Below are 13,428 nucleotides of genomic sequence, written 5' to 3' on the forward strand. Positions count from 1 at the left end.
GACTAAAGACTCTCAGATCAGTGGTGCTATCAAAATTCATTCAATTGTAGTTTGTCACTTAGTAGCTTTCTCTCTGTGTATTCATTTGATTGCTCATGGATAAGGCAGCCTCCCTCCATAGTTATCATTATCTGTTACCATCATGTCAGTTGTATTCTAATGTGGAGCCACAAAAAAGTACACAACTATCAGCACCTAAACATGCCCAGTACCATTGTTGTGCATTTAAGTTAAATGCATTTCCTGCGGAAAATGCGTGTGAATGCTTCGCATTCTTGTGACCAGTTTAAAGTTTAAATGAAGTTTCTATGTTAAAGTATGCTGACGTAGTAAAGGTTTAAAGAGGCTGAAGTTTTGGAGAATTTGAACATTCCGTCCATTCATTTGAATGAGAAGAATTTTGCAGAAAAAGCTAAATATTACAAAAATTATAATAGTACAAATAAATTGTATACAAGCAGGAATGTCCTGAATGAGCTGAACATTTTGATACCTGAATGGTTTTAATAGCACCAAGTATGCGGGACAAGTTAGATGTCGAAAAACGTACGGAAGAATGATAATAAAGATTTGAAGAACTATAGTGTGAATGCTCAGCATTAAATTGCACTAATTAAAGGTATGTTTTATCACTAGCAGACTGCTGCTCTGGTTTCCAAACAGAGGTAGAGGTTTGGTGATCTTTTGGTCTTTTATTCAGGGTTTTCCCACCATCTTTGTTTGAATAGCTGTTGTTGTAGTGAGTGGTATTCAATTTCCAAAAAAAAAAAAAAAAAAAAAAAAAACAGTATTGAAGTGTATTCATTGTATGTGATTTTTTTGTGTTAATGAGTTTTCACAAAGGTTAAGTTAACGAGCAGATTGTATAGAAAGTGACTGAGTCTGGTTTCAATGATATGTGAACCTCCATTGTGGTCTTAGGCCTGCTGTAAAACTAAATACATCCTCTATACAAGTATGCCTTAAAGGGTTAGGTTTTAATGGGGTCATGGATAATACAAACAAGAATGGATACATGTCCTCAATCACTCTGACTTGCTCTGGTTTGTAACATCATTCATGGTTATTACTTTAGGATTTTTATTATTATTAGGGCCCGCACACTAGCGTGCAAAGGCCCTATTGTAATTTTAAGAGTTATTATTATTATTCTCATGACGGTACAATCATCTTTTTGAGGGCCTAAACATGCTCAGAAACTCACAAAACTTACACACATATCAGAACTGGTGAAAATTTACATCTAATAGGGGTCTTGTTCATTGTTGCCAAAAAATGGCTCCATAGTGCCCCCCAGAAATTTTCAAAACCTCCCTGCCATTGGGCTTAGTTTGTCCGAGGTAAACAAAATTCAGAGGCATGATGTAACATGTCTCTTGACATCATGGCCTCAAACCTACAGGAAGTCGGCCATTTTGATCGGGGACGTTGCATTTGATCAAATTCCTCCTATAGATTTTATCATATCGACCTCAAACTCGGTCAGTATACTCTCGAGGCCTTTGTGATTAAAAGTTATCAAAAGATTTTGCTGATGTCGAAGGGTGTGGCCGTGGTGGCACCTCATATTTTGATGACTCACCATGAAACAGGAAGTTGCATTTAAGTTGCTGTAACTCACCCATGCTTTGTTCAATCAGCCCCAAATTTCACAGTGATGATGAGAGTCCTGACATGAACACACCCACATGTCAATATTCACAAAAAATACATCACAACTCCAGTCAATTCCTACTGTGTCCTGAAAAGATCGTAACAGCAAGATAACTGTTTGACTCATTAACCTGTCTTTATGTTTAGGATTGTTTAGCTAATGTTACATGCTAAGCTGACACACTAAAATACTGCAGGAGGATACACACAGTATTTTGTCAGCTAACGTTAGTCACTTCTGGTTTAATATAACGGGGACTTTTTAATACCTGTTTTAGCAGCAGTTTGAACTGATCCTCCACAGTACAGAGTGAGCTTCTCGTGCTCACATTACTTTGTGCTACATTAACATTTGTCAGATGCATGTCTCCAAACGCCATGGCTCATTACCACTACCAAAACCTAGAGCCAAAACGTTAATTTCGGTTGACCAGTCCCTGTGCTTGGAAAACTGAATTGGAAATCAGAAAAGATTGTTAATATAATACAGCTGCTGTTGAGCTGTAGCTGGCCTGTGGTCTGATGTTATTTAGCCTAGCAAAGAATGCTAACATTAGTTAGAGCTGGAGGAGCTGGTAAAGCTGCTCTGGTAGAACCACTTCTCTGTTCTGTTCAGACTGAGTTTTCTCTGGTGCCTCAGTTGTGTTCACTTTATAAATTTCCAGCATTTTTCATGTCACATCTGTGGTATAGTGCTAGACTGTTGGCCTATGTAAAACACTCCTAACTTAGTACTGTTGTGTTGCATCGCTCACCACAGTAAGAATTTCCAGAAATCTGAAGGTTTGAAATCTCAGACATCACAAGGAGTGTGTGAAGGAGCCTTGATTAAATCTATACCCTACAATACAACATGCCATGTTGACTTTGTAGCGCCAAGTGTGATTCACTGACTCACTTTTATTTCTAACTTAAAGCCATAAAGTGCTGCATGGACTTGAGCTAACTATGGAGGAGCATGGAGGGGCCAACATGTTCAACGAGTTCTTCAAGAACAAACCCTAGAGTCCTAACCTGTTGTCATTCTGCATCATCCAACTACTGATGACTCACTTCTCTGAAGGAGGGTTTCCTTCAGGCAAATGTAAGATATGGTTTTTGTTTTTTCTATATTAATCCACACATATAATGTATGTAGCAAATACTCATCCATTCAGAAAAGTCCACAATTCATATAATATTAAAAATGCATTTCTTTTAAAAGGAGGGGTTGTTCATCAAATTCAATCAGTTTCCCTGGCACTGCATCATTTGCAGTGGAATAATGGCAATGCCAATGCTGAAATGGGTTTTTCTTTGTCTTGTTTTTCATAAAAGATAAAAGATATAACACCAAAAATACACTTTCAGAGAAGCTGGCAGAGGAGGAGACAACATGATTAACTTTTTATTCTCTGTTTTATGTACACCCACATTGCTGTCTTACTACAGTTCCTTTGTAACTTAATCTAAAATCATGCAACAGTGGCTTCACCCTAAAAACTCAAAACAATCTTCCACATCAAACTGTAAAAAACTGTAACATTTGTGTGAGCCTACAACAATGAATGATGAACTGATTTATTTTGACTTTCATAAAACTCAGTAGAACACTATATACATTACAGTTTTTTCATAGATTTGTACTAGTACATTGGTGCTTGCTAATAAAATATCTCTACAGGGCCTAAATAATTTTGTTATCCTTAATACAAACTACCCTTTTATGCTTTTCCAAAGCCAAAGCGCATGAGTGTATAACATTTAACCTTTTCATCATAATGTACAATTCTGCTAAGACAAGCAAAGTATTACTCTTTTACCGAAGTTCTTTACACTTCAAATTAGTCTCTAGAGTACATTTCTAGTATAACTGCAGCCATGGGAAAAGACCACTAAAGTGCACATACATATGCTACATGAGAAAAAACACATTAACAGTGATTTCAGATGTTATGCTGAGCGCAGTTCTACACCACAAGTTGCTATACCAATTTGTCCAGCAATTTAGCTCGTGTAGACAGGTCTCCTCCCCTTTAAAAGTGTCTGAGCCTCCTGTAGAGGATGGCTGCTGCAACTAGAACCACAGTGACAGCCAAAGCAAGGACACCCACAGCTATTCCAAGACCCATCCTGGAGTCCGAGTCACTGCTGGACATAGCTGCTCACAACATAACCAGAGTACAAACATGGTTATCACACTTCGATTCACAAAGCACTGTTCACACCATAAGGCAGATATAGCATTGAGGCAATACAACTGATAATCTCACTAATTAGTAAAGAATTTCACTGCCATAGTCATAATGCTTAGGTGGATTAGATTTGGAATTTATATATTTCATAATTTGATAAACTACTAAGAAATACGTCAGAAGGAATGAAACAATATCATACCTTCCTCCTTGGATGTCAGTACTGAAAGAAAGACCAAGAAGAAAAGCAATCAGTATTTTGTAATTACCATTTCTGAGCTATGAAAAATAACACTGTACCAGAAAAGTAGCTCCTTTTCTTCTGTACATTTAAGTTAGACTTAGTTAAAGTTTGAGGTACACTAGTAAGTAAGCTAGTAAGTTAAGTGTAGTGGTATAAATCACCTTTAGGAAACTCAGTGACAGAGGTTGTTACCCAGGCCAAAGCCTTCAGCACTTTAAAGATTTATTACTTGAATTGATTCTCTTCAATCGCTTTATAGACAAGATATAATAACACAATATTTCCTTGTTATAACACTATATTTCATATTATGGGTCTGAATTAGGAAGAGTGAATAGCCAGAATTAGGAAGTCTGGATTAACAGGGAAGCCCAGTGTTATAAACTTTAAATGATTACCAGTTAATATTACCTGTATGTTAATTACAATTGCATCTACTTTGTGATGTAGTCCATGGCATGTTTTTAATCCTACCACCTTACATTAACACCCAAAGTGCTGTTGTAATATATTTTTGTTTTTATTTTACTTTTGTTGATCTGCTGATCACATCAGTCCCTCTGTATCAGTTTCGTAGTTGAGCCTCCCCTTCTCTCTCTCTCTCTCTCTCTCTCTCTCTGTGGTTGTGTTTGTCAGCTTTTTACTGTTGCTGATTCCTGCTGATTACAGGAGGGGGCTCAGGTGCACCGTCGCCAGGTTGCCACTGCTTTCCATCCTCAGTCTATTCAGTTGTAAATGACTCAGTGAACAGTCAGTCTCTTTCCAGCTTATATTTTGAAACTTGTTCAAACTTGTTCAAACCTATTTGATTCCTCTGTCTCCAGAATCTGCCTCTGACCCCCTAACTGTGCTCATCAAACCATTACCAGACTCACTTGCCCTGGATTTGTGGAATCCTGTTTCCTCAGCCCTACTCCTAGTGCTACCAGACTCAATGTCACAATAAATTATGCTTTCAACCACTAATCTGCTGTTGCATTTGGGTTCAGTAAAGACTAGTGCCTTAACAGATTGCTCTGTAATGCCTTGTAATCAATGTTGAATGTCTGATGCTATCAAACAGTCATACTTACAATTCTCATTTCTTGTGACTATAGGCACAGCTGTGGTTAGGGTGGTGGCTTCTGATATACCAGTGGAATGAACATCCCTTCTCCTCCTGTTGTTACATTGCTGTAGGTGATGGAAGAAAAAATGGAACTTATTAACTAAAGAATTCCCTGGGATAAAACATGCTGATTGTATTGTTCATTACTGATCCTTCATCACCTTAAAATCATTGCAGGTGCTGATTTCACAAAGCCTGGTGATACAGTGAAGATAATAAGTGGACACCGTCTGGTTCTGCTGTTCAAGGAACCTGAAGGCTGGGAAGGAGAAGCGGGCGTGGTGACTGTCCCCGTTCTCATGCATGGTGGTCATCTGGTCCTTAGAGCACCTGTTTGATATCACAAAAAAGTGTTGACCTAACATCAACTATCTCTTTAGAATGAGATTTGAAGACTTACGAGACAAACAGGTTGAAGAAAGTGGAGTTTGTGGGATGAGGAGAGATGGAAGCATAGCATCGGTCCATGAGAACGTGATACCTGGTGGGAGAAGAACAAGGGGCATCAGAGGCGGTATTACAATACTTTACATTTAAGACCATGTACTTATTTTATATTCATTCATTTTGTCCCTGGAGTGGGAACATCTGAGATTCTGGTAAAGAAAATGTTCCATGAAATTTGTGATATCTCTAGTTGTACACACAAGACCAGAGTCAGTGAATGGATGCTCTTACTGATCAGTCAGGTTGGCTGCTTGGACCTGGACATAGACATTGGTCCTCAATTCTAATCCCAGTGGAGGTATGACCAGAGGAGTAGTGTAGTTGACATCCTGTAAACAGAAACTTAGTTGTCTAGCTGTAAATACTGATTATTCCTCCCATTTTGTTTATTTGGGAAGCTTGTCAGGCCTCATTGGCTGATTCTGGCGAGCTTTATTCTAGATTTAATCTGAACTAAAGTGAATTGAATTCATCTGAATTGAATAGATGAGCCAGAATTAACTACATGTCTTTTACACTTAATGTTTGCACTTAGATTTCACAGTATAATATTTTTCATGAATGCCACTCTTTTTAACATCTGCAACAAAATTCACTGGATTCTATAAATATTAAACAACAAGAAATGCAACTTCTTAAATGTAGATATAATCAGTTACACTGGGAAATTGCAGATAGAACAAGACGAACAAAACAAACAACAGTTTTAATGAATCAAAGCAGTGTTAGACAGACTTTACAACCATCACCCTAACAAACAGGGTATCTTGTCTCAACTTACACTGAAGAGTTCCATGCTCAAAGTACTGATGAAGCTTCCATTGTTGTCCCTCACTGCAATGGAAGATGCTGACCTAGATGGGAAAAGCAGCAGAGTTAGCTGAATGAAAGACATCTAGCTGCATTCCACTTGTTACTGTACACCAGAGGATTATTTCCACCAACAGGGGAGAATCAGCTACTCTTAGCTACAGTTTGAAAATCCAACCAATCCTATTTTCTGAGAGAATTTGATCAGGACAGATGTATATCAACACAGGCAAGTATCACACACTGGGTTACAGTTGTGTTAGTGGCCACAACAGTGAGACATAAAAAATACATTGGTTTTTGAAGAACTTTGCAGCTTTTTCCTATTTGTGCTGTGTCATATCCATGTAAACAAAAGGAGGAAGTGTTGTTATCAATTTTCTTTGCTATAGTAGTAAAATAACCAGCTTTTATGTGTGGATTGTCTATTTCCCTACTTTTTTAACAAGAGCTATGGCTTGCTCATATACACAACCAGGGATTAAGCCTACCTTGATATTACATATTTAATATGCTTTTAAACCACACTCAAAAAAGAAAAGGGGCATCTAGATTTTTGCTTGAAAATAGCAGTAAGTTGGAAAAACAGCAGTAAGTTGTTGGTAAAATTTCTTATGAAGCACAACTTCAGTGAGCTACAGTGAGAATGGTTAAATGGTTACTGTCACTTTCCTCATGGAACAACATGTCTGGTTATGTAAGGTAAATATCTCAAAAAATTCCTTGGAGGGATACAAACAAATCTTACACTTCCACCTGGGTGTTGTTGATGAGATATTCCAGAGGGTAAGCACAGGAATAATAATATTTGAGCTCAGCATTGTAGGTGACTACTCCCGTGGTTGGATCATAAGAGCGCACGACACCACTGACATTAACTGTCTGAATGTTGGAGAAGTCAGCAAAGATCCCCGTGCCAGCTGCACTGGTGGTCTGGAGGCAACATTAATGGTAGAGTCAAGCACAGAGAAAAAAAAGAGAGCATGATTTGACATTATGCATTCTCCCCCATTTTACCCCTCCTCCAACCTCTACTAACCACAAATGTGCTGCCACAAGCATTGGTCATGTTGAGGGGAAAGGTGAACCTGACAACAGGTGGGGTGACCGATTCATCCAAGGTTCCTTTACACTCTGGCTTGTCAAATATATGGTTGAGGATGAGAAGAGACTCGTTGTAGCCAGTGTAGACGACAGGGCAGATTAGGATAGCCAGGCTAATTGAGGAAGTGCCGCATTCAACTGAGATGTCAGTATATTCTGAAGAGTGAAAGGTACATCACATAGCTTTCTTTGCAATTGTCACTTGAAATCTTATTCGGTCACAATCACATTTCATGTCTGGAAGGAAAAAAAACAAGTTCTAAATGTGCTATTTCAATTTTCTTGTGTTGCTGTTTACACCTGTGTGCATTCCTTTTAGAGTTCCTAAGGTCAAAATTAAATATTTGACATAAATCATGGAGGAGAACATAAATGTCTTCTCATGACCTGCATAGTAAGTTGAGAAGTAAGATAAACACATCAGAAAAAGCTGAAACAGGCATACTGTACCTGGACGTCGAAAGCTGCTTTGGCATGTTAATTGACTGCTTTTCGCCACCATTGTTACCAAAATGAGAAAGCTAGGAAGGTTCATTTTTTTCCTTCCTTGGTATGGACACACCTGTAATAAGAAGATATAGGTATGAATTAAAAGACACTTAAGTTTCTGTACAATAATTTTATTATTATTAACTTACTCACCATCATTGTCCACTTTCTCTGCTTTGAACACTGTATAGAGTTGTTGGAGATTCTTATATATGACTACGACTCTTTCTTAGGATTGGACAGAAACAAGGTCAATGTAGTTTGGTGTGTCTACTTTAACTTCTCAGTGTGGGAACAGTTCTTTTGTACAGGGATTTCCATGGACCATACCTTAAGGGTATTAAGGTATGGGCCATGGAAATCCCTGTACAAAAGAATTAGTGAAACCCTACACAGAGAGACTCTTTATGAGGGACCAGAAATAATAGTTTCTGTAAGATACAGATTCCCTCGGAATGCTAACATGAGACTTAATGAGGTAAGTGTTAAATCCCTGGGGATCAAACTCAATACTTGAATGACCTTTTTAGGTGAGAGTCTGTGTATTAACAATAATGGCATTATCCCTTATCATGACCCAAAGAAGATTCTGTAGGATAATTCCATGTTCCACAGAGAGCTGCACTTTACATTCGTTGGAAGAATCTTTATGGACCTCTAACTGGTGGTTCACCAATATCTTGCACTGGAATAAGAGTAACACAAAGTTAAATTAAAATGTTGCATTTATGCTCAACACAGACTGCAGGATTTAATTCTGAGATTATTAACCCTTAATGAAAACTAATGTTGACTGACTGTTGCTCCATGTCACTAACAACTGCTATGGACTCATTGTTTGTTGTTTTCCGTCAGTGACACCACCACAACTGAGAGACCATATGTCAAGGCTGTAAAGCTGTTGACATTGTCAGGGTGGAGGATGTCCACCACTGTTTGATTTTACAATCAGTCATACAAAGTAAGCAGGGTCTTTTAACCAGGGTTACTGGTATGAGTGGTACAGTGCTTGTATCTCCAAAGTAAGTAGGTCTTCATGCGGCGGTAACAGAGGAAAGTATGCTGCATGAAGACCTAGTGATCTGGGACACATGTCACTTGACGCTTGTACTTGATACTGTATTTGTGTTACTCCAGCTGGGGACCTTTGTTGTATGTCCACCCACAAAAATCAGACATTACTTGATGATCATGATGATAATTTTGTTTCCTACACAACATATTTGTTGTTGCAGTTTAATTTAATATAAACTAAGGAGACAGGTATTGGGAGATGAGACAGACAGTTTTTCCTGTCTGTCTAACAAAGAAAAACAACAAAGGAATAATAAAGGGAAAGGAATTCCAGTGACTTGAGTGTCTTTGAATGTTACATGAATGTTAATATTCACTGAGATTGCTCTATAGAAATACATTAAGGTTTGCTTTCATAATTTGAGATTTCTTATATGTTCTGAAAATAATTTCAATCAAAATAACTCCAGCCAACTTGTACATATGTTGTAACATGACAGTGGCAGAGAGAAATGCCCAGGAGACAAAAGTAGTGTTGATGACAGCAAGTACGTATGAGAGCTGGTATCAGAAGAAACTGACTTTTGCGTTGAGTTTGTAATGCTTCCAATGACATGTGTAAAGCGCAAGTAAAACACAAGCCATTATGCTGCCTTTGCAGACAACTGGATTGCCATATGTTCCATCACATATGTGTCAGATGAACAATCAAACAATGTGGAGACAGCAAGAATGGAAGGTAGACGACCAAGAATGGTATTACATGTTGCTGTTCTGTATAAACTGACTTTTCTTCAGCAATCTGGACACATCATTTGTTGGATTAGATCACTTCACAAGTTCTAATACACCACAGTCACTACACCAATTAAGAGTATTCTCTTTAGTTGATGGCTGACTAAGTGAAGTCTGGTATTTCAAACATATGAGAGAAAGTTAAGACAATATGAACATTATTCAGCTGTGATGTTATTTGTAGATTTAGTGGACTTTTATTCTGTTGGAGTAACTGAATAAATATAATAACATTCATGGTTTTAACTATACAGTCAGGTTAATAAAAATATCCAATATTTTACAGAACATGCAGTGACAGCAGTCCTCATGGGGCCACAGAAGAACAGGACACTGAATTGGTTTGACCTATCTGCTGGTAGGGTCACTAACATAAGCGCTACACACATATGAGCTACACCCACCTATTATCTTCAACAACAGAAATTGAGGGTCAAATTACTCAGTGCATCTTTTCACATTTTCCTTCATATAAATGGAACATGAAACATGTCTGACTTTTATTGAGATTAAGGTTGCTCAGTACAGCCTGAGCAAAGACATTTTTCACATGATCCAAAATGCAAATTTGAATTATTTTATCAGAATGGGGGCTTCTCTGAAATTCTTTTGTCACATATAACTTTATTATATATTAAGTGTGTATTCACAGTCCTATCTGTGGCTACATTTAGGCAACAACAGCCCTCTGGTTAAGGTTAGAGAAAGAAGGTGGTTCTGGTTAGCTTATTCCTCCTCTCCAGCGTTAGAGATTGCTGATCAATATAAGACCATTACCCTGCTACTGGTCTCGTGGTTTTGACAAAGTTGTATATAATAATGTACCTCCAAGGCACACACATTCTGCCCACCACCTGAAGACAGCCTGTAATTTGCAGATGACTTGCCCAGAAGTTATCCTGTGACTGTTCTGAATTGTGAAGTTATTTTCTGACTCTCTCAAATTATGAAAACAAACCTTAATGAACTCCTACAGCACAATCTCCATGAACACTTGTGTTACTAGTTAGTTATAAGTGAATATTGTGCTGCAAGATAAGATATTTTGGTGGAAAATAAATATGTAATGATACATTAATTTACCAAATAGGTAAATTAACAATATTTCGCAATTATGTTTCCTACAAAATGAATTAGCTGTTGCAGTTAAGTCATACAAACATGTAATTTTTAGGAGACAGGGTTGCCTGTCATCACCAAATTTCATGAAAATCCATTCATACATTCTTAAACTGGTGGTGGTGGTGGGAGGACGGACTTCCAAGGCACACACATTCTGCTTCTCAAAAAGATTTTACTGTTTCACAGAAATTTCAAACAGATATGTTGTAAACACAGTACTTATATAACCTTTGAAATTTCATGGAGGAACTTGATATATCATATGTATAAAGAACATGGTGGAGATGAGTTACCTTATACACAACAAAGGGAGGATGTTCAAAACAGAATCTAAAACCATTCTCCCCCTGGGCCTAAATTACACATGCAATGTTCAACAAAAATGTGAAGCTGAGACAAGTTTCGCAAATTGAAAAATATCAATACTGTATGATTTCACAAGAAATACCACCAGATTATTTCAGATCTGCGAGGGTATTATATTTAATTTCTTTGTGTATGTTTATTGAAATTTCAAAATTGAAGCAGAGCAAATAAGACACCACAAAAATCTCTGTTATGGTGTTATTTCATAGGCAGCTGATTCAGTTTTCTGATTTATATTTGGAATAGATAGATTCAAATGGTTGGCTTGATTTCTCCACTTCTTGATGTTGAAGAGTTTTTTCTTTTTCAGTTTTTTTTTTTTTTGATATGACTGTATCATTACAAATTTTTGTGGCCGAGCTTTTGTCATGTTTTTAAACTGTTTACACAGCACTGCAAAATACAGTGTTTTCTGAAAATATTCAGAACCCCTCATTTTTTTTTTTTTTTTTACATTTTGTTATGTTGCAGCCTTATGCTGAATTATTTTTACATTTTACATCATAGTTTGCACAACAGCAACTAAAGGCCCATCAGACTGTGAGAAACAAGATTCTCTGGTCTGATATAACTAAGATTGAACAGTTTGGCCTCAATTCTAAGCATCATGTCTGGAGGAAACTGTACATGATGCTTGTCCCTCTGGAAGTTTCTCCCATCTCCAGATGGGATCTCTGATTCAGAGAATTGGGAGGCACCTGAGCTAAGTAAATGTCAGAGAAAAGAGTCTGAATATGATGAGAGATGAAGAGAGAGAGAGAGAGAGAGAGAGAGAGAGATGAGGAATGAAGGTCCCCAGCTAGACATTAAGAAGTTGGGTCTGTGGTCACTACCTTAACCCCAAGGCCACCAGGGCACTCCTAGTGTATGCCTATTAGTCTAAATCTCTGCATAGTCTTTATATGCTGTGCCAATGAAAAACAAAGTAGCCTAGGAGGTGACACCATGTTTTTCTTAATTGCAGTGAGAATACATTAATCCTTTTTCTGAAACCAACTGTTAATTCTTTGATCATAAGAGAATAATAATATGATATTGTGTATCTAATTCTTATTGGATACTGTTCACTACAAATGAATTTTGACATAATTGGTAATGTGATGCAAAACACACTCGAAGGTGGATTAAGTAACATGCCAATGAGAAATATATTAAATGGAGACTATTCATTGTTTAAGATAAATTTGTCTGGCTTCAGTATAGTTAGATTTAGGATTAGATGTTGGGTAAAATGCTTCCACCAAACCATTTGTTGTGCAAATAATGACTCTTGTCTCTGAGAAGTTAAAGCAGAAATAGCATGATTTTCTTATAGCTCTTCAGAGGGAGGTTGGTGTGTATGGTTGAGGATACAAACTGTATGATATTTACAAAGGAGACTCCTGCTTGAATCCTTTTTCTTACTGTTTCTTACTGTCAGAAAACATGATCACAGTTTTCCCCTAATCTTAATTAAGTTGCTTAACAGTAAATTAGTTGCCTAAACTTAACCAAGCCACCAAACTTTACACCATTAGGTAAAGCTCATATGAAATCATTCTTGTTATCGTCACATGGGGCCATTTGGAAGGCACTTAAAGAGTGATCTAGGTATGAGTTCAGAGTGCTTATTTTAGAATGTAGTGGCAATCAAAACATTTAAATGAGGTTTACCACCATTTCATTTTACCAACAGTGTCCTGTACAGATGTCAATGATCTTGATGAGAGTAGTTCATAAAAATGTTGATACAGTGTCCAGCAATTAAGTTTTACAAACAGCAGTGAGTGATTTGTGAAATTATTTTTCCCTGGGTTTCACCCCTCAGGCAACAGTTGCCCTTTACTGCTACAGGTTTACTGCCTGAGAGGAGGCCTCACTCAGGGATAAGAAAAGCATTGTCACCTGCTGTGCATTCGTTTTGGGTAAAAATAGAAGTCAGTGTCTTTTTTATTTAAAGATCAGATGATAATGAAGATAACGCAAAGAGCTCTTTGCAGTTAAAATGACAGAGTCATTAAGTATGTCTCTCTATTAAGGAAACTAAATATTTAGTCCAATGCCAAATTGCTATTAAGCACAACAACCATTTTTTCTATCATGATAATAAATTATTTGCTAGA

At 37.4% G+C, this 13,428-nt stretch overlaps 1 protein-coding gene across 1 annotated transcript; it reads right to left on the reverse strand.

The window, feature by feature from the left end:
• Positions 1-3,635: 3,635 nt before the first annotated feature.
• si:ch211-103f14.3 (zona pellucida-like domain-containing protein 1) lies at positions 3,636-8,188 on the reverse strand. Its single transcript, XM_018691022.2, has 11 exons — positions 8,183-8,188; positions 7,991-8,102; positions 7,476-7,696; positions 7,185-7,369; positions 6,408-6,480; positions 5,858-5,955; positions 5,580-5,660; positions 5,341-5,509; positions 5,145-5,244; positions 4,030-4,050; positions 3,636-3,793 (listed from the first exon to the last, which is right to left on the reverse strand). Exons 1-11 carry the CDS (start codon positions 8,186-8,188, stop codon positions 3,669-3,671), a joined length of 1,191 nt encoding a protein of 396 aa, XP_018546538.1. The 3' UTR covers positions 3,636-3,668.
• Between the last annotated feature and the right edge of the window lie 5,240 nt (positions 8,189-13,428).

Source organism: Lates calcarifer, linkage group LG20 (genome assembly GCF_001640805.2).
Source record: "Lates calcarifer isolate ASB-BC8 linkage group LG20, TLL_Latcal_v3, whole genome shotgun sequence".
Taxonomy (NCBI): Eukaryota; Metazoa; Chordata; class Actinopteri; family Centropomidae; genus Lates; species Lates calcarifer.

Coding starts and splice junctions, on each gene's coding strand:
- si:ch211-103f14.3 (XM_018691022.2), bottom strand. Junction 6,481..7,184: donor AACAACACCCAGGTGGAAGT/GTAAGATTTGTT, acceptor TTTCCCATCTAG/GTCAGCATCTTCCATTGCAG. Junction 5,510..5,579: donor TTCTTCAACCTGTTTGTCTC/GTAAGTCTTCAA, acceptor GATATCAAACAG/GTGCTCTAAGGACCAGATGA.